Source organism: Necator americanus, chromosome II (assembly GCF_031761385.1).
Source record: "Necator americanus strain Aroian chromosome II, whole genome shotgun sequence".
Classification (NCBI taxonomy): domain Eukaryota; kingdom Metazoa; phylum Nematoda; class Chromadorea; order Rhabditida; family Ancylostomatidae; genus Necator; species Necator americanus.
The window spans coordinates 3,341,650-3,367,120 of NC_087372.1; the positions used below are offsets into that span (position 1 = coordinate 3,341,650).

The 25,471-nt window shown below is 38.7% G+C and overlaps 4 protein-coding genes across 6 annotated transcripts; 3 read left to right on the top strand and 1 right to left on the bottom strand.

Annotated features, from left to right (window-relative positions):
* Positions 1 to 2,676: 2,676 nt before the first annotated feature.
* RB195_016751 (uncharacterized protein) lies at positions 2,677 to 8,863 on the bottom strand (the record flags this gene model as incomplete). Its single annotated transcript, XM_064183435.1, has 23 exons — positions 2,677 to 2,788; positions 2,851 to 2,967; positions 3,053 to 3,234; positions 3,418 to 3,521; positions 4,003 to 4,093; positions 4,157 to 4,315; positions 4,518 to 4,593; positions 4,681 to 4,820; positions 4,998 to 5,151; positions 5,312 to 5,433; positions 6,066 to 6,233; positions 6,295 to 6,400; positions 7,058 to 7,110; positions 7,205 to 7,307; positions 7,365 to 7,435; positions 7,494 to 7,571; positions 7,650 to 7,776; positions 7,834 to 7,935; positions 7,997 to 8,079; positions 8,142 to 8,222; positions 8,363 to 8,447; positions 8,508 to 8,589; positions 8,785 to 8,863. The coding sequence occupies 23 exons, from the start codon at positions 8,861 to 8,863 to the stop codon at positions 2,677 to 2,679; spliced, it is 2,475 nt and encodes an 824-aa protein (XP_064039316.1).
* Positions 8,864 to 11,876: 3,013 nt separating this feature from the next.
* Positions 11,877 to 14,818, top strand: RB195_016752 (uncharacterized protein; the record flags this gene model as incomplete). The annotated part of the gene is made up of 7 exons (XM_064183436.1): positions 11,877 to 11,965; positions 12,059 to 12,159; positions 13,123 to 13,298; positions 13,400 to 13,510; positions 14,512 to 14,616; positions 14,682 to 14,749; positions 14,809 to 14,818. The coding sequence occupies 7 exons, from the start codon at positions 11,877 to 11,879 to the stop codon at positions 14,816 to 14,818; spliced, it is 660 nt and encodes a 219-aa protein (XP_064039317.1).
* Positions 14,819 to 15,236: 418 nt separating this feature from the next.
* Positions 15,237 to 16,864, top strand: RB195_016753 (uncharacterized protein; the record flags this gene model as incomplete). Its single annotated transcript, XM_013440686.2, has 6 exons — positions 15,237 to 15,429; positions 15,927 to 16,011; positions 16,087 to 16,174; positions 16,284 to 16,394; positions 16,598 to 16,657; positions 16,712 to 16,864. 6 exons carry the CDS (start codon positions 15,237 to 15,239, stop codon positions 16,862 to 16,864), a joined length of 690 nt encoding a protein of 229 aa, XP_013296140.2.
* Positions 16,865 to 18,072: 1,208 nt separating this feature from the next.
* Positions 18,073 to 25,290, top strand: RB195_016754 (uncharacterized protein; the record flags this gene model as incomplete). 3 transcript variants are annotated; one of them, XM_064183439.1, is made up of 8 exons in its annotated part: positions 18,073 to 18,100; positions 19,533 to 19,694; positions 21,882 to 22,039; positions 22,102 to 22,227; positions 22,281 to 22,396; positions 23,139 to 23,205; positions 23,249 to 23,294; positions 25,226 to 25,290. In XM_064183439.1, the coding sequence occupies 8 exons, from the start codon at positions 18,073 to 18,075 to the stop codon at positions 25,288 to 25,290; spliced, it is 768 nt and encodes a 255-aa protein (XP_064039318.1). The 3 variants fall into 3 exon arrangements, with proteins under 3 accessions (XP_064039318.1, XP_064039319.1, XP_064039320.1); XM_064183438.1 differs by lacking the exons at positions 23,249 to 23,294; positions 25,226 to 25,290 and having other exon boundaries at positions 23,198 to 23,225; XM_064183437.1 differs by lacking the exons at positions 18,073 to 18,100; positions 23,249 to 23,294; positions 25,226 to 25,290 and having other exon boundaries at positions 19,541 to 19,694; positions 23,198 to 23,225.
* Positions 25,291 to 25,471: the final 181 nt, after the last annotated feature.

Consider the following 25,471-nt stretch of genomic DNA (forward strand, 5'->3'; position numbering starts at 1 on the left):
AAATAACATAGCAGCGACACTAACTCATTACAGAATAATTCCAGTACTTAAATTACTTAAAGACATCACCCCACGAATCTGAGGTGGTACGGATTTCAGGTGGAGTATTGTTATACGGGATAGTAGATTATAGAGAGGGGGGTGATTCCATCCGTTTCATCCTAATTCCCGTAAAAAACGGCCCGGAAGATGCGGAGCGTGCACAAGGCTGCCGCGCTCCAATCGAACTCGTTGTAGGAAATAGCGCACCGGAATTCTCGAAGCCGTTTCTTCCGGGCTGTTTTTTACGGCAATTAGGAAGAAATAGGCGAAATCACCTCCCGTTTTATAATCTCCTATCCTGTTTACGAATAGTCCACCTGAAATCCGTATCACCTCAGATTCGTGGGGTGATTCCTTTAAGTGGCACATATTAAACATCCCGTTACCTCTTCGTTCGATGGCTCAAAAGAAAAAAGAACTCTGTAAAACGCATAGAAGTAATATCTATGCGAACAAAACCAGAGAAAAGCTCCGTTATCCAAGCTTCGTCGAAATAAAACTTTCGTTTCGAAGTATTCTTCATGTACGACTTTCAGTTAACCTCGACATGGTGGCATATTTCAGTATTTAGTTTCTTTCGTTGAACTGGACCCGAGGTTGTTAGTATTTTTTATTCGTAGTTAACGTTTCGGCAATATCGCTTTTTTTCGAGGTATTTCTCAAAAATGACTGAATTTTTACTTTGAGTACTATGGAGTTCCGATGGATATACACCGTTAAAGTAATTCCATCATAAATTTCCTCTTTCGGTCGTGAGAGTTAATCTTTGACATTGTGTTTAATATAATGTCCGGTGTGGCACTATGCCCAATATTATTGTTCAAAAACGAATCGTTACTGTAAATCATAGGACAGCATGTTAGGGTGGCGAAAAGGATACGCTGAACAAAAAATTAGAGAAAAGTGCAGTAAATTTAAAAAATCCCTTCCAGATGGTGTCCAGATGTGTCTTCGATTTCAAATGATTTTCATGAAACTTGCTTCTTTTTCTTTTTCTTTTCTTTTCTTTTCTTTTTCTTTTTGCTTTGCTACTTTTTTTCAAAACAAGAACTAGAAAATAAGCGCTCAAAAGGTAGCTAGACAAAAGAAGTCATTAAAAAGTTATTCTAGCATCCTAATTTCAAATGCTTCACTGATTTCGAATACAACTTCTATCTTTAGGTCACATCCTGACAGATCCTGACATTTGTGGGTTAAAATCAGGACACCTGTTCAGGACGTTACTATATTGAAAGTATAGGTTGCATTGTATTGAATCATATTATATTAGAAACATGGCGTTGTGTGCTTGCATTGTTCGATTTTGTTAGTGTAGAGGACAATGGTTGCGTTTCAGGCCTCGTTACGATATTCGTGTGGAAATATATGCGATGGAACCTTTGAAAAATCGAATCGCCTAGTATAGTAGACGTAAATTCTTGTTGGTTTTTCTTCATTCTCGTATTTATATCGTGTCCCACTGTTTTTTTTTCCTTTTTAAATATCATCTATGAATTTGTTTCAACCCACATGACTATGTAGGGAAGTATTGTCAGCCCGCTTAACTGTGAGACAAATAGCGCACTAATCCCATTGTAACAAAGATATTGTAGTAAAGAGGCAGTGCATCAGCTGTCTTCAGATATTCCTGTTGTCGGGGCACTATTATAAGAGGCACCATGCCAGCTGACCTCAGTTAGTGTGCGTATTCCTGCTAGTATCTGCCACTACTCCATTATTATTCGGACCAAAAGTCCTATCACTGATAAATAATTCCACTGAACCACCATCTACAAAAGGCACTACACATCATTTTGCTGCATCCCCCAAACTAATTGGCTCTACCAGTCTCGAGACAAAGGACAGTTCTAGAGCTAATGAATAGCTCAAAAAACTGAAATATTCCAGAAACCCCATCTCAATCAGAGAGGCCGCGTTGATCAAGTCCCCTCTCATTCATAGGAACCAGGGAGTCGTCCTATTCCATATTCTATTTATTCTTCGATAATTATTCAACTATTCTTTTATTACTGTTCCCTCATTTCGCCGCCACAACAAGCAGCAAATCTTCAATCGATATGATCAATGCAAGGATCAATCATATACGAAACTACGCAGCTCCGCTGGCGTGAGAAATACGTAACATATGCTCTTCTTTTGTATCGTTGTTTCATTGTTGCTGTTTCCTTATTACTTATAAAATACTTGGCTGGGCGGGAGTGTTCGACAATAGCTGACGAACCTCTACCATGTTTCATCATTTTCGTAATCCCATTGTAACAAGGATATTCTCGTAACATCGTAATGCTATTGTAGTAAAGGGACAGCACATCAGTTGATCCTAGTCTATTCTTGTTGTCGTTACTAAGAAATAAGAGGCAGCATTCAGCTGACCTCAGTTAGTGTGCGTATTCGTGTTAGTGTCTGCCACTACTCCATTGTTATTCGGACCAAAGGTCCTATCACTTATAAACAATCTCACTGAACCACCATCTACACAAGACATTACCCATAACACATCATAAATAATTTACATCAATCAAGTTAAAATGGATACAATTAAAAACTTATCAACTTATGCAATACATATGACTACAACAAGAGACGAGAGACAGTTCCATAGCATAAATGTAAACTCTTTGTGCACAAAACATGCTATTGTGCTGATAAAGCACGCAACTGTCGTATAATTGTATCTAGTAACTTCTTGCGATCTCCTTTGTTGATGGCAAAGAATCCAGAACTTTTCTTTTCATACTCGATCATTCTAAACCAAAAAGGATAGAAATAAGTTAAAAAAAAAAAAACAGACAACAGTGTTCTACACACTTTTCCAGTAGTTGGGTAGCTGTAGAGGGGCTCACGCGCACATAAGTACCATTCTCTTGCCCATATTCAGCCAAGTACGATGTCCAGTCATTACTCATCACCAGCTCTAACAACTGCCTGAATAATATGAACTTCCACAACGCTACTAACTTTTTACTCTCTAGAAAAGCTATATTTTCTCATTTTCGCGTCTAGAAATAACCTCAGATGAGCGAACGTCATCGGGAGAGTATTGTGATCGAAGCCTGGCACAGGGCATCGTGCTGTAAACATCTCACACTGCATGACGTCCAAGCTGAATTGTTCCAGAGCACCCACAGAGATTGCTCGAACGTCAGGTGATAGTAGTACATCAGACAGTCTTGTTGACAGATGTTTGCACGTCTGGAATTTAGCATTTTGGTAAAGGACAAAAGAAGTTTTCGTCTACTGAGCACAGAAGAAGGAGTGAAGTGAAGGTTGCTCATTTTGCTTTTTTTCTAATAATTCTCAAAATAATGAAGTGGATAGATAAGTCTACCATGAAGTAAAGATAGAAAAAAACTTTGCACCGGAGATAGAACTCACTTGCATACAAACATGTCGAGCCAAAACTGAAGGAAGGTTCGTGAAGGAAAGGAATGTTGTTGAGAGATAATTGATTAGATCGCTGATATATTCAGATGCATGTCCTGAAAGTGTGAACAATTCTATCATCATCAGGTGAACACACAATACAGGCGACTGCACAACTACAGATGTGAATTCGATATAAATATGGACACAGAATCCTCACATTCAAACATTAACCGACGTGAAAGGACGATTTCCTTCACAAAATATTTAACTAGAGCTTCGCAAAACAAATCTCCAGTAGTCCTTATTTTCGATTAGCAGGACGTAGCGGAAACTAATGTACTACACTAAGATTAAATGCTGGAACTAGCGTATTCTGCGTAAACTTTCCTCTAAAAATGATCCACACCCCAGTACGATTTCAATTGGACTACGATATAAAGATGGAATAAATTATCCAGTTTGAAAAAGCTTATCTTCAGTTATTTCACTTACCAGACGCTGTAATTAATTAGTGAGAATGAGACATCAAAGATAAGAAAATCAAGAAAAAATAACAAAATCGGAAGAAGTGATAAGATTGTAGTCACAGCGAACCTGAAGACGCTGGTAGCTCCCAATCATATTGCGCCAATTCTATGAAAGCATCCACTTTATCCCGTATGCAGACTTCTATCTGTTGCTCTACCTGGTATGAAAACGATCATTAAAATCCTAAGCAAGAAAAATTACAAAAATTAATCAGTGGTACCTCACTCCTAGCATCACGAAACACCCGTTCGGTAAGTGATAACTGATGAGCGGTCATTGATACATTGAGATCGTTTCCGCTCGTCAATTTCGTGATATAGACACCAAGTGATTCGCAAGATTTCTCGAGGTAGCCGATGTTAACTGTGATTTGCACCAACTAAAAATGCTTGTAGAATCCATGTTCACAGACATGAGGAGCCAAATGCAAGAAAAAGCTTTGTCCACATAGATTCGACACTTTGTTACAATTTTTTTTTTCAAAATATGATATCTGATATGTTAGATAGAAGTCATTCAAAGTGTTTCAGTTTCAGATATTTACCAATATTTGTTTTCGGTGTCGATGCAACGATGCGTACCTGAACTAATGATAACTTTTTCTCCACAAAGGACTTCAGGCTACCGGACCAACGAGATAGTAAAACATTCGCATACCTAAGCAATGAATAGGAACACGCTAAGAACATATGAAACTAAGGATCGAATCAAAAGGATAAAAAAGTCCCCGTTAATATGACTTACCTCCTCACGGTATCATCCATTTCAGATTGTGTCAACTGAAGATGTTCCATGAATTTCAGGCATCCTTGTAAATACAATTTCGCTTTCGAATAAGCAGAAACGACAAAATGTGAGTATGGGAACTTTCGAGGAAATGGCTCCTGAAGCACATTAAGAAAGAAATGCGTATATAAGTACATATCAATGTATATAAAACCAAGAGTCCAAGCTCACAATTAAACATGACTTTTTCTGTATGACCGGTAACTGAATGATCGTAAGAAAGAGGCTATGAATAGTGCAAACGCAGCATTCTCTTAATATAGTATAAAAAAAACCTGCTCCATGCTCCTTTTGTAGAATGGAAACTCTTTTATAATAGCCTTGAATTGTTGATCGTTCTCCACGACAATTGGAGCATAGTTATCCTTTTCAAGATCCCTTTCGAACTGTGCACAATACTCACTCATTAAGATTTCGTTATATTGATCTCTAAAAAGAACAAAAATGAATACTAAAGAAACATGGAGCAATTTAGTGTCCAAATCAAATATGCACATGAACAATAAATAGTAAGCGATCAGGTGAGGGCGCCAGCGACCAGAAACAACTCCACTAAATCAAAACATAAAAAGAATCGCTTTTACACCACCTGAAATTCTGTAGAAGAGAATATAACGGCGCGATCCCATAACCGTAAGACTTCATAGTCAGAGCAAACAAAAGAATGACTTTCTTCATCCGCAACATCATCTCCACATCAGGACAACCTCCCTGAAACATAATTTTCGTGAGTGCTAGGAAAACATTTATATTTCAAAATTTCACAGCACATTTATTTTAATACGATTATTGATATATTCACATTAACGACATGAATATCGATCAATATTTGTAGCATGATTTCGAGGTTCATTAAAAATGTAAGAGGTAACTTAACTTAACTTTCCACCAAAGTCTACCTTAAATAGGAAATTGGTGTAGGCAAAATTTTGAACATTATACCAGGAAAATACAACTATGTGGCAAATAAATACGAAATGAGAGTTGTTTCACGTAGAAGACCGTTCGGAAATTAGATGACAAATGATTCACTTCTAATCTTAAACTTTTCTATGCTCATTTTTGTTCCCATCAGTAGCGATGAAACAGAGATGTTCAGGTTTGATTTGGTGCTTGTAAAACGTGCGATGTACATGTCTTCGTAAGGTCAGCTACAGTTCAAGTACAGTTTTGAATGATAAGCTTCCAAATATTTCCTCCATTTTTAGAAACGAAGAATGAGTTCAAAGCATTCAAATATCAAACCTATAGGTTGCCGAAAAAGAATGAATGTAAGCGATTTACTTGCCCTAACTATATTTATGAGTGAAATAATAATCAACAATATACGAGTGTGAACTCACAAAACGAGTATTCATCGTGTACACGATCTTCTTTAGCGCACTTTCCCAAAGTTGATCTTTGTGTGATGACGGGACCAGCGCTGGTTCAGTGATAATTATATGATCTTCAACAACAAAGAAACCAATGATTTCGTCCAGATAGTCCACATAGTGTTTCAGAGAGTTCATCTGAGAGGAATATTAAGGAGTACTGAGCGAGAACGTTCAAGTACTCAGCTCGACTAATTACCTTCGAAGGTGGTTCGATCACGAGATCGCATTGGTCCTTCCTCTGTTGTCGATAAAACATGTCGAACTCTTCCTTAGCACCGAGTACGTTGAAAATTTGACAGCATCTTGATTAAGAACGATAAAACAGTGGTTACTCGTTCATTGCTAACTGTTTTTGTTATTATTCATGAATTCATTGCAAGAGTCACGCTAGAGTTTATTTTGACTTTTGGCCGTATCAGTGAATGATGTAATCGTCTTCTAGGAACTTTCTGAATGCACAATAATGCATCATCCCAAACATAACAATGTCGTTTCTGCTAGTTTCATCCTCTCCCTACCAGAATTTCATCATACTCGTTATTCTGGCGATTTTGTACCCGTACATCACATCGTCGTTTACGGAGTAGAGCCGGCGAAACCGTTCTGTCCATCACTTTACTATGGTAATATGGATGGATAGCGGACCGAACAGTTTCGCAACGCTGGAGCGCTTCCAAACCGGATAATTTCGCAACATCCAATGACATTGCACGTTCTAATACTGCTCCTACTACTGTAAGGTCATCTCTACACATCTGTTTCTTTGATCCTATGGCGCCTACGTCCGTATGCTATTCAGAGTAAGATGGTTCCACCTATTTCGAAACTCTGAGAGATTGACATGTGTCTCTCCGTTGTATACGATTGCTACTTCGAAAAAAAGCCACAACTATCTTCTCAAAGGCATTTTTTTTTCGAGAGACGTATCTTTTCTTAATGAGAAACCCTTAAGGTCTCACCTGTGGACAGGAGTGAAGTCAATTAGATCTTGAGCTGACACTTTCTCGTCATCCTTAAACAAATTTAGTTTTAGGCTCAGAAAAAGGCACGTTAATGAAAAAAAAAGAAATTCGAAACCAAAGTGGCAAAAGAGAATCATTAGGAACCTCCAAACTATCTGCATGCTCCACAACTGCAGCACCATTTGATGTATTTTTTCTCACAAGTCTTCCATCAGCCGACACGGCAATCTCAACATCAACCAGCTTTCTGAAGAAATTATATATCATAACACCTTTTTTCCAAACAAACTGAAAGAAATATTACTGTTTTGCTTCTTGCTGTAACCTTCGAGCTCTCTCAGTTTCACTGACTCCAAACGAGTGTTGTTCCGCAGTCTTAAAATATCATTTAAAAAAGAACAATACGAATGCGAAGGATATGGCTAAGACTTACGCATCTGCTAGCGTGTCGTCCAATCCTGCAAGCGACCTTTTTGACATTTTCCAGAAAATCCTTGAATTCCGAGTACGCCTAGAAAAGAGATATTTGATGAGGAAAAAAATGAGTAGGCAGGACTTCGTGAGTAAAGCAAAAAACGAAAAAAAGAACCTTTGCTTTTATTTCATTTCGGACAGGAGCCATTGTTTTGGCCAGTATTTGTGTGAATCGATATTTCTCGACAAGGGCAAGATGAGTATGTTCCAATTCTTCCAGAACTTTCAAAGCTTGGTAATACCTAGTTACATCACTGCTAACTATCTTACGCGTGTAGTATGGGAGTGATAAAGCATACTTTTTCAGTTGCATAAGCTCCTGTAACTTTGCATAGTTCTCCAAGACTGGTAGGCACACTGATATCTGATCAATAGCGGTGGACGCATTCTTCACCAGTTTCCTAAACGATAGTTGAATTAATCGATAGTTTGAGGAAAGCTTTAAAAAAAGACCCAGCACACCTATATTTGACTATTTCTTCGCTCTTCTTCGAAATATCTTCGCTCGCAGCTTGGATTTGTGAACTAATGGTGACAGCATCGTACTACAGAAATGTGAATCTGGACCTATGTAGATCACGAAACGGATTTGGAAGAAAAATTCAACCTTTATTTCAGTACAACGCTCTTTAAGTAACATGAGCTCTTTCATAGAGTCCACAAACCCTTGATAATGGAAGGCGCACACCTAGAAGAAAAATCTACGCCACAACTACAGCACAACACGGCCAAATATATGACAATGCATATATTATAACCATGATCTGTCAACGTCAACAAAACTTAGGTAGATTATGCATATGACATGAAAGTTGGTTGAAAACAAACCTTTTGGATGTTTCTATCGTATTGGTGAATTCTATGCTCGAGTGCGCGACTAAACTTACGTACATCGCCGCAATCATATATGGCTCTGAAGAAACTGTCCTTAAAAATCTGTGTGCGAAAAAAAAACCACTAGAGAATGGCAAACCTCAAAACTAAACCGATGCTTCCTGAATCTGTAGTTTCCAGCTCGTAAAGAAAGAATTCTTGTTCGGCACTCATTTCCGGGACTAAAGTTAATCAAATGAGCGATATCATCATGAAATAGAGGCTAAAGCTCGTCTTTTTCTTATGCGGGACGGGTTTGTTCCAAGCTTATAAATGCTAGTAGAGAAATGCTGTTTGTGTAATTCTCGCATGCTTAAAAAGATGCTAAGGAAACGGTGATAGCTTATCTTTTCCTTTGGAATTAAGGATTTACTTACATGGCTGGTAACTGGTGGAAGCAGTATCACTGCTTTCGCCAGCAGTATCCTTAGTACTTGCCACCGACGAGCCATCCATGCGTGTGAATAGACAAGAGACACTAAAAACTGCTGGTTCAACAAGTCTTAAAAATAAAAAGAAAAGAAGAGAAGGAAAGGAGAAGAAGAGAAAGAAATAGCGACAAAAAATCAATGCACGGTCTCCATTACTCATGATGATCCAGTCGACCGCGACGCAAGTCGCGGGTGGCTCGCGCATCAAGCGAAGTATATTCGCGCAAACTAGCAACTATTCATGACCGCTGACCCATAATATTAAAAGAGGTGGGTGATCACAATCATGAAGTTCACTGTAAATGTCGCTGCTCCTCTTCACATCTCAGAATATTTTTTTTTCAATCATGACGTTGTCTGTTGAATCTCAACGCTCTCACCATTTGACTTGTAACATCTGTGGTCTTCTACAAACAGTTGCATTGCATGAGAAACGGAGCCCATTCCATTGATTTTCTCATACTTTCATTTTCCCGTGCACTTTATCCTTTTAGTAATCCCAAAAACAACGAAAACTCAAAACATTCTCATAAAATATAGTATTGATACGTGCAGTGCGTTTAGGCGCAGAAGAAACCTCAGTTTAACCAACGAGATAACTCTTTACACCCGTAATAGAACCGAAAGTAGGCAAACAGGATTGGTGATGAAATCATCCAACGATGTTCCTAATTCCTTAATTTGTAGGGGTGTCTTACTCCCGTTTCACTCTCGAGGTTGATACTAGTACAGGTATACCCGACGCATTTATCTACCAATGGAGACAACGTATGAGCAGAGTGTCAGGAAACCGACGATCTTGGCATCTTTGTGGGCACACATAGAGTCAGAGGCGTAGATTACGAGTATGAACGTGACTACGCTCAATTATCCCTAATCATCCTGTAAAACTGTAGGGGGAACAGTTTTAGCTTCTACGAGATACGTTAGGAAGTGCCACCGTTGTACACGCTCCGCTTCTCCCAGCAGCGTATTCATTGGCTATACTTGAATAGGCTACTGAGAATACCTAATCGATTCACGATCGTTCCATCATGCACAAAGTTCTCGTCTCTCGCGTCCCCTTGTAGGAACAAACGCTGTTTCCCACAGGGTTTTCCAGGACGATTAGAGGGGATTGAGAGGGACCACTTTCATACTCGTAATCTACACTCTGAACTCAATATTTACCCACAGAGATCCCAACATCACCAGTTTCGTGATACACTGCATTCGAAATGGAATGTCCGAATGCTGTTTTCAATCTTATTTCTCTAAGAAGAATGTTCGAGGACATTATTATCAAGCTACAGGAAATATACTACATTCTCCATCATCTTCACATCGATTGTGATCGAAACAGCTATTGTGGTTCATATGTAGCCTAGAACCAGTAATTTGTAGAATATCTGTCAAACGAATGAACTATCGGCGCATAAATTTGGTAAAGCAATGGACACATTGTCTTTCTGGGGTTTGTGATCAGTCAGCGCTGTGGGGAAAAAACCTGATCCAGGTAAGGCTAAAGAACAGATGTTCATCATCCTTTACCATATTTAAGCGGACACAGGCTCAGATTCCTTGCTAGTAGAAATGTCTACGCAGAGAAATATGGCCAGAACTTCCCAAAGAATTCTTGCAACTGGTAACCCGAAATAAACCATGTGGAAAGGAAAACTACACGATGCAACCTCAAAAAAGTGATGTGGGGCGATTTTGGACTCTGTACGTAGGGAACACCCTGCGTTGATAAGGATGGCGATAATCTACGTAGTTTATCCGCAATCACAGAAACTCTTCTTTGGAGGAAAATTGATTTCACGTTATTCTTCCCTGGCGCTGGAAAATTTATTTGGTTTTGTTCCTACGAATTTGTGGAGTTTATTTGGGTTCCGTATGTTTTCAATGCTGTCCGTTGCGGATTCCAATGCTTTGGGGTCTTTGAGCGGTCTCTTCCGTAATAGACGGACCAAGTGTTTACCTGCTTTGCAGTTCGCTTCGCTACTTTTAAAATACATACCTCTTCATACGATATATACCATATACGGCATATATATGCATAGTTAACTCGTATCTCAACACGCATATTTCAAAAATCTCAAATATTCTTGTAATTTGACCAATCATTCGCTGAAGAACTTGTTGCATCATTATTATCGTAACCGCTCGTAACCGTCGCTGTCGCTGATTTCTGTAGTGGATGTGATCAGTAAGTCAAATTTAAATGGGTCACTTGTGGTAGATTCTTGTGTTAAGCGGTCCTGTTAATTTTCAGCTTCTAACCGTTCATGTATAACTAAAAGAAATGTTATGATTTTTTGGTGAAAGGATAATTTTTCGAATAGTGGTGTGAGTAATGTCACTTTAAATTGCTATCTAAGCTTCGAAACGATCGAATTCCCATCAACTGCGTGATTCATCACATGGTGGGAGGTACGTGTAAACGAAATTAACTGTGCTTAAATCATTGGAATGTTCGATCCTATAATTGCTTCATTAAGTTGTAGGCAAAGATGCATTCTTCGCTCTTTCCTTTTATCTCTCTAATCTCTTCAAAATGGCATTCAGTGTGAGAATAAGTAATGTGCATGATGCTTTCAAATTGGCTGGTCTTGTTCAGAGATGAGCAAAAAAAATAATTGCGTTCCTTTTCCTTATAATTTTTTTTGTTACCTGTGATATGGTAGGGTCAAAAGGACATTAAGCACATACGCAATTGCCTACGCGGCTTTTCTCGAGGGGGTGCGGAGGAGCGTAGGGAAACCCTTGCTGTCACCATCCATCGCTGCTGTTTGCGACGGTCCCAACTCGGTTCCAACTGCTGTCCCCACCGCGCCGTTTCGAGCGCGTACGCAAATGCACCGCAACTACACTCGTGATTCATGTTGACTCGTTTTGACCCGACTATAGGAGTCTTGCGATCCGGAAGAACCATTGCCTGATTGAATCACTTAATTTTGTCCGACCAATTACCTATCTAAGCGACTCACTATATCCTCCAATTTTCAGTTATTCATTTCCTGGTTACAAGCTTTCTGTATTCATAAAATATCAATCTTATGGATGAAGAGTACGAAAGTGTGGCACTGGTCAAACCGGAAATCTTTGTGTACCGAATTCCTCCACTTGGTACAAGTCGAGGGCACAAGTTAGCTATTTTACTTTCATGTACATGATTTTTTTCTGTTTCTTTTTCTTATATATTTTCTTATTTATTAGTGAATGAAGGGTGTTTTTGCAGAGCTGCCGACTGGAAGTTAGATGCACCTGATTGGACTGGTAGAATGAAGCTAGTAGCCATAGGAAAACGTCTTGAACTTCGACTAGAAGACAAGACATCAGGTAATTAATTTGATCAACCGCATTAGCATCCTACTTTTCATCGAAATTGCCATCTTTGATCGATTTTGGTGAGTCATATTGTAGATGATCACTAGGGGGTTCACCATACATAGCAGATTTCCCGTCGAACTCACTCGTGAAAAATCGTTATCGCAGTGATTTTTGCATGCAGACATGATCGCGAATACCTATACCCGAATATAATAATGTATTCCAAGTATTCTAAGATATAGGATCAATGTAACTTGTTTGCTGTATGTGAAAACTTTAATAAATAAAGGTTAGAGGTAGCATATTACATTTTCCTTGTTTGCGTCTTTACACACGAATAGACAGTGGTAGAGTTGTGGTTTACGAGTGTGAGAGAATCCCTCTCAATCCCCTCCTCTCCTTTCTTTCCCTCACAAATCCAGAAAAATCCATCTATAGTGATCTGTGTTTCCATCACTCCAACGGTGCAACTTGTTCCGGCGATGGCACGCGGCAGAATTCGTCGTCGCCCACCGTCCGAGACTAAAGAAAATAGGTAGAATCGAGGTGGGACCATCGCGAATTGCATCGAAGAATGGTGCTAGCAAAGTTCATCCCTCGATATTAAGCGCTACGCTCCAACCCATCCCTTCGAGCGCAACCGCTGACACAAGTGCACCGCTTCGTTTTGGCCCTACGTTATATCATCTGTGGGAAGAAAGGAACGAACAGTGCTGCTATGCTATGCGTTTTTCTGGATTTGAAGGATGAATAGCAGAGCGGAGTTAAACTAAGGGAGAAAGCTACTATACTATACGCGCGTTTTTTTTTTTTTTTTTTTTTTAATTTGGGGGAGGGGGAATTGGTGGTCTTTCTTGTGGTCGTGGGCTGCACTGTTTCCGCTATCCATTCTTGCCGGTTTTTTTTTGTACATTGCCTTTAGAAGAGTCCGCTTATTCGTCTTATGGAGAGTGTTGCGTTTCTTTTTTAAAGGTGCGCTCTATGCAAAGTGTCCTATTGATGCTTTTCCTGGTGTATGCATTGAGCCCGTTACCGATTCTTCACGATATTTCGTTATTCGTCTTAAAAATGACGCTGGCCAGACTGCGTTTGTTGGATGTGGCTTCGCAGACCGAGGAGATTCATTCGATTTGAACGTTGCTTTACAGGTGCATAGTTTAACTGTTTATTTTCCCCTACATTCTTCATTAGGTGATTTGCCATTTGTTTGAGGTCCTGTAATTTGAATGTATTAATGATATCTGTTAAGGATCACTTCAAATACATTGAGAAATCTGCTGAACTGGAACAGGTTACAGCGGCTGCGCCCAGCTTAGATCTTGCGTTCAAGGAAGGACAAACGATATCTATCAATATTGGTGTGAGTACCAGTTTCGGTTGTTTTTCTGGTATCGATTTTGTGCTTGGGTTCTATGTTTGACTTAGCGCAACTTGGTAGATCAGAAACTACTAACATACTCAGTAATCCGAGTTGGGCGTAGCAGTGAATCTACGTGAGAATACTTGAGAATCTTTCTATTGCCGGCAGGGTATCTGTTTTCTTCTTTGTGTATATGTAAGTCGTAATTCGCACTGTTGTTTGTGTGATTCAGCCGGCTTGCACTGTTATGCGCCCATTACGCAAAATCCACTATCCCATTCTTCGGTGCAAATGTGTCTCAAAACTCGTTCTTCACACTATCTGACAGCTACAGACTAATCTGAAAGTGTTGGACCGTATCAATATATTAGTTTTTCTCTGACCCACGTGCACTTTCGCACACGTAAATTAATTCTGTTATTTTACATGTGGTGCATGTTTATTCATTTTTATATGGATATTACGTATGTACACGTGAGAATGGCAGAACGACACGTTCAACCCGCAGCGTTCCCCTTCGCTGAAAGTTCATTAAGGTATGGGTGGGGAAAATTGAGTGGCAATAGCAGCAACTCAGCGATTTCTGGTGTAGATTGCAAAATCTTAGCGGTTCCCGGTGTTTGGAGAAGTACAACTAAAAAGTATCTCATAATAACCTTATAACATGAGAAATACACTGACAAAAATAGGGACGTAAGAACTTAACAGATGAAGAATTTGCGCTCATAGCAGCTGAATTTTTGGCTTTGATTTCAAATTCTTTTGTTTGTGTTTAGACCTGAACGCCATCAGTTGAATTCTTTTACATTGAGGCATCTGTGGAAGCATTTCATCAGTTAATTTGATCTTCATAAACAGAAATAGTTACTAAAATTTGAAATCTATATAAACATATTTAGTTCATAAACAAATTTTGCTTTGTAGGATTTCTCCGATGTATTTGATGTTTTTAATGTCAACGGATTTTTTTCTGATTTTCAACATTCATCATCATTGTTTAGAAGAAGAGCTCAGACGGACAACAGGCTCCCTCTCGACCACGTCCGCAACCCTCCCCGGCTGGAGGCACTGTGCCATTATTACCTCCTCCTCCTGGAAGTTCTGCGGTATAGCCGTTTTTCATATCTCACTCAGCAAAACAGTTGTTCATTTTGTTAACATTAAATTTTAGATCCGCAGGACAACACCAACACCAGCGCAATCCCAGAATAAAACTAATCCGGTCGGTGGCAATTTACTGTAAGTATACCACTAGTATCTTGTACGAAAAGGTTTGGTCTATCTCTTACATCTTTCAGAGATTTTTAGAGACATTCCTGTTTGAGCCATTCCTGTGGAAATTTCATATTACTCTCCATTTCGAGTAATTTTATAGTATTATTACTCCGGTGGTGATTTATTTATTCATTTCACTCTTTGTTTCTTGCAGAGAAAGCTCTACTGAAACTATACTTTGATTGCTTTCTTTTAACATATTGTTAGAATTATGATAAAAAGTTAATCCAACTGTTGAATCTGACTACAGCATTGTCTTTTACAATCTCATATTTCTTAGAATTACTTTTTTTAAAGTTTTTTGTGCATTTTATTCAATATGCCCTTCCATACCCAAGTTTTTAACGCGCAGTTTCCATGATCTTTGCTTCTTTCGTAGCCTTGCTGTACTCAAAAACATCTTTACTGTGATTCCCTCAATACATATATTTGATATATCATAGTCAGTTTGATGTTTGCTAATCCGCTCGAGCCATTCCCTCAACCCATTGGCCAACCCAGCCCAACTGCTGCGCGACGTCTCCAACGCGATTTCCAAAGATTACTGAGCGAACCTATCGATGGTATCATTGCTATGCCAAATGAAGCAAACATCTTGGAATGGCATTACGTGATCAAAGGATCACCGGATACCCCTTACGAAGGTGAGTTTTTTTTTTATAATTCCCACTTTGCTGATGCTTAGTTTTTTTTATTATTTATTTGCTTGAATAATATTGATTAATTGACAATTGTCGTTAAGAAATAGTTGTTTAGAGACTTGAGAGTTTGATAAGGGAGAGAGAATGAGTCGGGGGGAGGAGGGTGAAAGTTCATAAAGTTTCATAACGAGATCATAAAATCTACGTTGTAATGGGGAATGTGCGGTATTTCTAGCACTGTCACAAAGGTTATCCTCTCGTGTGTTGGGATAGAAACGTTTTCATGAAGAGCTAGGACACCTCTAACTTTGTATGATTTTATCAGGTTGCATATGTTCTCATTCTCGTCACTTAGAACTTGCACTTCCATACCTGAGATGTATAGTCTTCGAAATCCCACGTTATAGTAAATTATGAACGTGTAATGAGTCTATTAATGAGTACCGTACGTCTTTTCTTAATTGCAACTTTCTATATTTTTTCGAGAGCCTCTACTTCAGGCGGGTTTTATTACGGCAAGTTAGTTTTCCAACCAGATTTTCCTTGGAAACCTCCCGCCATTTGCATGCTTACTCCTAATGGAAGGTTTGTCGTTTGTCTTTGCTAGAATTTCTGAAGTCCAGACATGAACTTAGATGGTTTTGCTCTTTTTAACTACAGATTCGAAACAAACACGCGCCTCTGTTTGTCTATTTCTGATTTTCATCCAGAATCATGGAATCCCGGTTGGACTGTATCGGCGATTCTCGTATGTTGATTGCTTTCTTCTACATATTTGTCTTTTTGCATACATGTTGTTTGAACAGTGAACAAGGGCACGCTTAGAAACAATTAACTCTTCAAGCCTCAGGTTCCAGGTAGGACTCCATAGCTTTATGAACGAGGAAACATTTGCTGCTGGCGTCCGCAACGAATCCAATCCGGTTCGTCGCAAATACGCAGCTGATAGCCGAGCATGGAATCTAGCGGTATCTATTTCATTTAGATTGTTTTCTTTTGCTGTTATCAGGTTTGATGTCCATTGCTATTTTTGCCTTCACTTCGGTTTTTTCTTCGGATTTTCTAGATTTCTATCGGCTTTTCATTTATCTGAAATGTGGCCGTTTCTGGCTTAAACCAGACGTATCCGTCTAATTTATTGTTATATCACTTTTTTCATGCTCATTTTTAGTGCCCGGAATTCGTGCAAATGTTTCCAACCTTGCTCGACGAAATCGGTGCAGACACCGTGGTAGGTTCTTTGATACCGTTCCGAAGCCGTGCAACATTTAATGTTTTTTTTTAGGAAGCCTCTTCGTCTAATGACCAAAAAAGTGTACCTAAAAGATGCGCTCAGAAACGGAGAGCGGTAGCGCACTTAGAACAGCATAGAAACCCTCCTCGACGCGAAACTGAAATGAAACAAGTCGAGGTCATTGAATTATCAGACGGAGAATAGTTGAGCAAAATTTTTCCCCTTTTTTGAAATTGAAGACAATTATTTCAAAAAACGTGCTTGTCGTTATTTTGTCCTGCTTTTAGTCCTCTGTATTTTCTCGTCTTCACTGAAGCAGTAAGATTTGTCCTAAAAGGGCTATGAAAATATTGAGCTTTTCTTTTCTTCTATAACTGAAATTAGTCAGTCATGGGCTATTGGCGTCTTTTTTCTTTTTGTCTATTAATGGCCATAACCCAAGGGGTTGTACAGTTTTTTTCCGTAAATATATATATAGTTGATTTTCTCAATATTTTTGCACAAAGTAACTGAAAACTGCATGCGCCCTACTTCTATTTTTTTCTCTAAAATATAGTTCTTCAAATGCTTTTGTTGCATATTCGATCGAAGTTGTTTTCGTTGGAACTGGAACTCGCGATGGCCATTGCTAAATGCTTTGGACTTGTAAAAAACCTGTGACGTTACCTACGCTACGAGGTTATTTATGACATTTTGTGAACTTGGCAATGAAAGAAGGATCATGCCAGTACCAGAGTTGTCGATTTCAAATTATTGGCTCAGTTGTGACGTCAGTGGAGTGAAGGAGTTAATTTCTTATGCATGAAAATCGACGAAAAATGACAATTTTATCTCTACTCTGTTCGTATATTGTATTTAATGTTCCTTCATTAGAAATATTCGATCACAGAACGACTCAGTAATCTTTACTCTGTAATAATTACCAGTTTCATTCTTCTTTATTCGATGAGTCTTGATATTGTTGTTAAAAATAGAAGTAAAATGCAGTTCGTCCGCGAAAAGAAATGTATTGTTAATATTTCGAAGAGGAATGCTGCCCTGCATAATTCCCTTCACCAAAAGCCACCAACGAAATCTGGATTTGTCGCCCAGCGACTGATGGAACCCTCTGGATGCAGCTTTACTGAGTTATAGGAAACTGTAAAATATGCTCATGTTTTTGCTATCCAGTCACTTCATGTTCGAATATACCGGTTTTGTCTCTCTAATAATGTGTTAATAGCCCGCACAGCTAATCGGTGCGTGGAAGAATGGATTTGCCCTCTTTGATCAACACACTATCCGAATAAAAACATCTAGAAATAGTGTGCTGATAAGAGAAAGCAATCTTCTGTTTTCCAGCAGAAATTACTTATTCGGTGTATACGTCTGATGATAACTTTATGTGCATATCATTTGTTGACTTTTCTGATATGTTTAATTCTTTTCTCTGCTACTGTGGTTAGTGGTTACTTATTGTAGCCATTATTATGTTTCGATAACATCATATATCTGTGCGTCCCAACTATTCTTTGCCCAAAAATAGCGCATTTATGGCATCACAGAGCTTGTGTCTTTTGTTTTCGTATTCTTCCATTCCATTACTCGTTCATTGAGGTAATAATGTAGTGACATCGCCAACTATGTCATGTTGCATTGTTTATGGGAAAAGAATGGTTGTTAAGGCCGTATTTTCCTTGCGTTTGTATTTGTGTTGTTTACAGTTGTATTCAAGCTTGTTTAGTTGCTAAAGAATGGTTATAAATGATTCGCGTTGAAGGATTTGATTCAATAACGAAGTGGTTGAATATCCCACAGACGTTTTTTTTTTCATAATTTTTTTGACTTCTTATTAAGAAAAAAACTGTGTTCTCAGGTTTAGAACCACCGGAAAATTTTCTCTTCCCGTAGTAAATATATGCTAGTGTTCTGTAGCAGTGTTGAAAACCTTCCACCATCCATAGAAAAAAGGGTGATAACAGTAATTCATTTAAGAGGCAACCAATATTTCAGTAGTGTTTATAGGATTTCAAAAGCCCAAAAACCCGAATCTGCATTACTATCAATATCAATGCGACTCATTCGATTATTTTAGAAAAATCCGGGAATCGTTCCAAAAAGAATTGTTTTCACTGCTGGCGAAAATTGGTGTTATAATTGTCCTCTTCTAGCTACTACCTTTAGGGGCAATACATTCGAAGAAAGCTGGTCTTTGTCGCTATAAATGTTACCCGGCGATGGTTGTGATGCGTAATTGATAATATTTTTTATTCGATGGGGATAGCTAAAACCTTTAAGTGAACGACATAGGCACTTAAACAGAATCTTTCAGTCTTCTCAGTACTTAATTGTGGTAAAGTGAATGGAGTGTAACGCAGGGCGTTTTGTACCCAGAATTACTATTAGATCAAATTAAATCAAATAATTTCCTACGTTGATCCACATACAGTTCCTCTTCCCAGTCCACATTTTGATCTTATAAATTAAAAATGACGTTGTTCGATGGCATCCACGAAATAAATCAATAGGAATTCTCATTTAGCTTAGGGTTATTACTGAGAAGTTACCTCAGCGGTTTTTGTGCCCAAACGTTGACACGAAGGCTGCTGAAGAAACCTGATCTTTTCACATGATCGATTGTACTCATTGAAAACTTCAGTTTTTTTTTATGTTGGATGAAATCACTCATTTTTTTACTCGAATTGTTGCTGAAATTTCAAAGCTGTTACTATCCTTGGACATCATTGTACTTTTTTATTCCAAAAAATCATAAAAACTTCACAGCGCATCATTTCAAACTTTATTGAACATTTACTGACGTTGATTTCTGGGATTTTCGCCGAATGGAGTAAGTTGGTGTTTATAGATTATTCCTGCATATTTTGGTTTGCAGATACATCGATGGTAGCGTCGGTAACAGCAACAGCAAGATTAAAGAAAGATTATGCGAAGTTATTGAAAGAACCTGTGCCATACGTACGTGCTGCACCGCTACAGGAGAACATTCTTGAATGGCACTACATAATATTTGGCGCGCCGAGTACTCCATATGAAGGTTAGCTTTGATTCCATTCGTCTAATTTCTCATTAGGCAGTTTTTCCACGTTTTAGAATATTATTCATGGGTTTTGCTTTTTTTGTTCATTTTTCCCACACGAGTGGATTCTAATCTATGCGGGCAAACATCCAGCTTTAGTTGGAAGAGCGTTATCGGTTGAAATTAACCACTATCTTCTAATTCTTTTGCTTCTTGCCTCCTTTTACATTTGTAGAGTAGGGGAGAATTCTATGTGTCAATAAATTGGTTTCTGAATGTCCTTCCACCTCCTTCCAACCATTATTTATTAACTACTTTAACTTTGTAACTTAAGTATCCATTTTTTTACAACCGCTCTTAAGTTCAGCTGAAGTGAGAAGAGGAGCTGTCAGAAGTTAAAATTTGATAAATGTTATCCCACTCTAAAATGTTTTCCAGTTCCTGTTTAGTCACAAGCAGACCTAATCTCTGCGGTACAATTGTGATTACACAAGTACAGATATCAAGGGCTCTTCGTACGTAATACTGAAGAATACTAATACTACAGAACAAGGGACTCAACATTTATTCAGATCTAACAGACTTATAAACATACGAATACCTTTGGGAACTGTTGTGGAATATAGAAAATATAGAATGATGATGAGAGCTTAGGTGTTTCCATAGGCTACGTGCGCAGTCGAAACTCTTGAAACTGTTGACCGTCTAGAATGTTTGCCTTGTCCTTGGCGGTATAATTCAAAATTGAACAGCATTCCGCGGGTGTGATCTCGAATTTCGATCTACTCCTCATCATTGATTCATTGGCGCCTCTGTTCCTCAAGAAGGACAAAGAAGAGAAATGTGATTGTTAGGTCTACGTTCTAATGCAGGTAATGCGTTTCGTATGGTTTTGCTAAGAACACAATTGTTCGCACCGCTTTCTCAGGAGACTTGGACGATCCGCACTTCAGTTGTGGTCGCGTGGTTTTCCGATATTGTTTTCATTTTTCCCGCCCTGAACGATCGCATGTCTGAGTCAGTCATATCACATTCTATCGACTTGTAAGGCTGCGTCGACTGTTTGCTCTTTCGTAGTAAATTTCAATAAGTAGAGTGCACTTGAAAATAAATGCCTACGGGTAAGTCTCATTTGTCACCGCCTCAGTGTCTTCGTCAAATGAGAGGAATTTCCAACGTCTAGCTTCGCACCTTCTACGGATACCGATATCCAGCCCAAGTTGTTTAAGAATCTGAGAATTGAATGAAGCAGACGTGTTCTTCTGACTGAACGATGTCAGCAACGACGACCACTATTTACCTGCAAAGTGGTTTGGCTGCATTTTCTGCTTCCGAGATCATTTAAAGACAACATATCATTGACGATTGACGATCTTAAGGTTTTTGTGCGGCAATATAGAGTTCGGGATGCAGCTTTCGGGTATTTCACGCCCAATTCTCCCCAATCGTTCTGGAAAACAGCGTGGGAGCCACCGTATTTCCTACAAGATACCTTTGAAGATCCTCATGCACTGTCCGTTCCGCTCAGAAACCTATTCATGGATTTTAATTGAATAGGCTGTCGAGAAGACCTCATTGATCGTCGATCGCTCGCTCGTGGATGCGGCGCGTTTGCAAAGGTGGTGCCTTTTCACGTATCTTATAGGAACAAACGTCGTTTCTTATGCCATTTTTCAGGATGATTAGTGAGAATCAAGCGTAGCCATGGTTACACTCGTAATCTAGAACTCATACTCTATATTGTCCCACAGGGACCCCAACATCCATGATATACCACCTTTAGTAGGAGCAGCTCTCTTGTAGTCATAGATGCGATAGTCGCAGCAGGTGCTCTGACCCCCTTCACTTTTGAACGGTTGGGGAAGGGACCCACTTTCTTTTTTGAGGGTTGGGGAAATAACTTGAATTGGGTTGGCGAAAGGATCCCCTTCACATGAACCTCTTCCTGGGAGGGTCCGCTTTCCCTAGCTTGTAATTGTTGATCACTGGGATTTTCCTTGAATAAGAATAGCTTTTACAGAATTTAGTAGCTGAATTGTTGATATGGTATACAAGTGATAATATTTATATTGTTGTATTAAAACTATTTCTTGCTGATTGTTACTATTTATCGCCCTCTTTGAGCAGATTTTTGTTTTGGTTTTTTTTTTAAAGATATATAATAACTGTATATGATACATAGTTATTTTCTTTCTTCTTTTTCAGGCGGTGTATATCATGGCAAGTTAGTTTTCCCAAATGATTTTCCCTTCAAACCCCCATCCATTTATATGATTACACCAAGTGGAAGGTTTCAAGTAAATACAAGGTTATGCTTATCTATTTCTGATTTTCACCCGGACACTTGGAATCCTGCGTGGACGGTAAGATTAACTATAAATTTAACAGTATTTCCGATTTTCTTGAGTAGCAGCCTTTGTTCCAGGTGTCCACGATTATCACTGGTCTTTTGTCTTTCATGAACGACACTGCGCCAACTTTGGGGAGTATTACGTCGTCAGATGCAGAGAAGAGAATACTTGCTCGTCGCAGTAAAGCTTTCAACTTGAAGGTATATCCATTGCGAAATTCTGCAGTTGATTACTAGTTTTAATTTATTTTAAGGATCGCGTATTTTGCGAATTATTCCCTGATGTCGTCGATGAAATCAAGAAGGATCTTAGTGAGACTAACACAGCAGAAGAAGCAACATTGAGAGAGGAAGAAGAACGGCTGCGAAGGTTTTTAGTTTTTTTTTTCCTGAAATTAATTTTTAGTAAATTTGATTAGCTTTCTGCGACAACGTTTTAAATAATTACAAACGGATATTTTACGCATTTGCAAGATTGAAGCGCCAACGAACCAGCTCGCTTTCGATGAATGCAAGCTTCCAACAGGTTCCTCGGGGTCTAAATCATTTGCTGCGTGAAGAACTTTTTTAGTTGTTACTATAGTGACTTCGTTTTTCTTCAGTTTCCAATCTTTATTATCGCTGAAGATGCCAATTCCGTATTCGAGCTTTTGGAGGAGATCCGATTTTCGTCTAAGTTGTTTAGTTACTTGGCTCTGCTAGTTATTTTTAACCATTTCTCAGAGAAAAGAACAAAAAAAGAACATTTATTTCCTCTTTTCCAAGCTAGAAAGAGAACATGAAATACGACAACAAGAGAACATCAGCAGGAAATTGAAGGAACGAAGACAGAAGATGGTTTAAACTTGTGCGCCTAAACCAACTAAGCATTGTATCTTTTTCAAAGTTGACTGCCTTTGATTATTAATCATGAATTTTATTACTTATTATATATAGGGCCGCGACTAATTTGAGACAGGAAATACCACATCAAGTTTGCCCTTCTCGGGCTTTCACTTTCCTGAATGAGAGTAGGGAGGGATATAGTGAAACGCTCCATCGGGTTTTTTCCATCCTCAACATAGTCGCAGTCCTCGTTCGTATACTTTTTTATCGAGTCATTTTTGTTTTAGTGCTGCCGAACCGTCGTCGAGCCTTTCGTCACTCATGTCGAATCTAATTGTGATTGCAGGCGTCGTGGTACTTGCGTTTGCAGTTAGATACATGATACATGCTGCGCAAGAGCAGGACTCACATTACAAATGATTTTCTTTTCTGTACATCAACATGTACGTATTGTTACACATTATTTGTGGTTCTTCCTTTGAAATATTTCTTTTATCAGTAGATTTCTTCTAAACTCTGCACGTAATTATACTATCGCCAGGTCTTTTCACTTTAGTTCTGACGCAACCTCTGGCTTTATTTCTTAATTTTTAATTTTTTTTATAACTAAGTCAAAGGAACAACGAGTATTCCGCAGCCGGAGTTCGCCTCTTAAGGGTTCGTTCACAACTTCTAACCTGCACCTGTAAAATTCGGGAAAAAATGTGAGGGATCATGTCCAAATCAACGAGAATCTACATCGTCCTGGACATTTCACGGATCAGAGCTGATCTGACCCTGCCCACGTTTTGCAGAGGCTGTAGTTATCATTGCATTCTGACTATTAGCGCGAATCTTAGCTACTCTTCGGTACTTGTAATGAACCAATAACAGAAACTTACAATGCCGAAGGACTTTTTGTATTGGAACTTTTAGTTCTTGTGCACTGCTGCATTTCCGTTTATGTCTCATATTTACTTTAAAAAGAAAAACTACTAATTTGGAAATCACCTGATCAACGAGGTTGTACTTAATTTTTTTCCAGTGATCGCCTTTTCTCTCGGGGCATGAACAGTCCTCGGCAGTGTTTGAAACTTTTCTAGCTAAAATTGGCTATAATTCGTTATCCAAGCGCTAATGTAGCTATCCTGTAGCCCTTGGATCATGTATCCATAGATAGCTATTAATAGACTATGTATCCTTGAACGTGGTCGCTATGCTTAGAATCAGATACAAGCTTTGGCTAATCATAATTCCAGACATGAACATTTTTTATGCACTAAAATGGGACTTGTGACCATTGTGATGCTTTTTTCGTCCTTACACGCAGCGAAGCAGCTTTCTTGACGACTTTCGCTTTTACCGCATTTACGGCTTGTTAAAATTATCTGGATCTCGTTTTGACCCGAATTTACAACCGAGCTGATTGTTCCTAGCAGGTTCTGCTCTGATCCGTTTAATGTTCAAGAGATACATGATTGCACTAATCGTTTCAGTTATGGGGAATTTTTGCTTGAAATAAAACTGGACGCGAGTAATGAATGCGTAACTTCCAGCGTTATGAAACCCTGATGTACATACCGCATTGTTTAAGAAGCAGCCACAAACACGTGGAAGTATTTGGACTTATCCGGTAGCTGAGAAACACGAGCATGTTTTGTGAATTTTGCATCCTAATGTCCGTAACAAATGATTCCTCATAAAAAGGCAAGCGATTACAAGTAACATCAAACAAAGGTGCTGTAGCCAAACTGTTGAAGTATCGTAAAATATTTCTTTTTAACTGGACCTTTATCAGTTAAGGTCTTTTTTGAATATGGGAAATGTAAAAATGTGAAGTCTTTTCAAATGAATAGGGAAGTAACTGATTTTGTTTTAGCTAGCAGTTCCTTTATTTGTTCAGACATTTGCTTTGACGTTTTGCTCCTTTCCGGTTCCCTGATAAAGGAAATAATCGTTTTTTTTTTGTTCTTGGAACGCAATATGTCTTGAGTCCTTTTGCTTTGCAGCTCTGAGTCTAAAACATAGGCTTGATAAGGATTAGACCGGATAAGTACTGCAAGTGGTCTATCTAGCATTTGTTTAGACGTACAAGTATTATTATATATCGAATAAAAAGCGTCGTCTAAAGATGTTGTATAATGAGGGTGATTGGAATCGTTTTTTACGTGATGGGACGGAGATATGGGGCTTGTGTGTGCGTCATTTATTGCCTGCCTACACCTGTTTCCTTCAATTAATCCCCTGTCTTGCGCGATTTCCTTGCTTAGGATTTCTGAGTAGCTGTTCTAGTTTATGAGTGACAAATTGCTTCTCCAAAAACCCGATTAATGTCATATATTTCTTATGTCTAGTATAATAAAAGGCAGGAGTACTGCTAAAAGCAACTTTTCAGTCCCCATTTGCATGCTGAAGGTACGGTTTCGAAGATGCCTCCGAGTGCTAAATCCATCTGTATAGTATTATTTGTATGGGAAACTGATTTCTCTATGCCTCTTCTTCTTGTCATAGTTAATGTGTTGGCTCATAGTGAAAATGAATTACGATCCCCATAACTAGTTCGTATATGTATTCATTGACTGATGAAAACTGATAGTTTATGTGATAACATTGTACTGGATATGATAGAGAATAAATATTC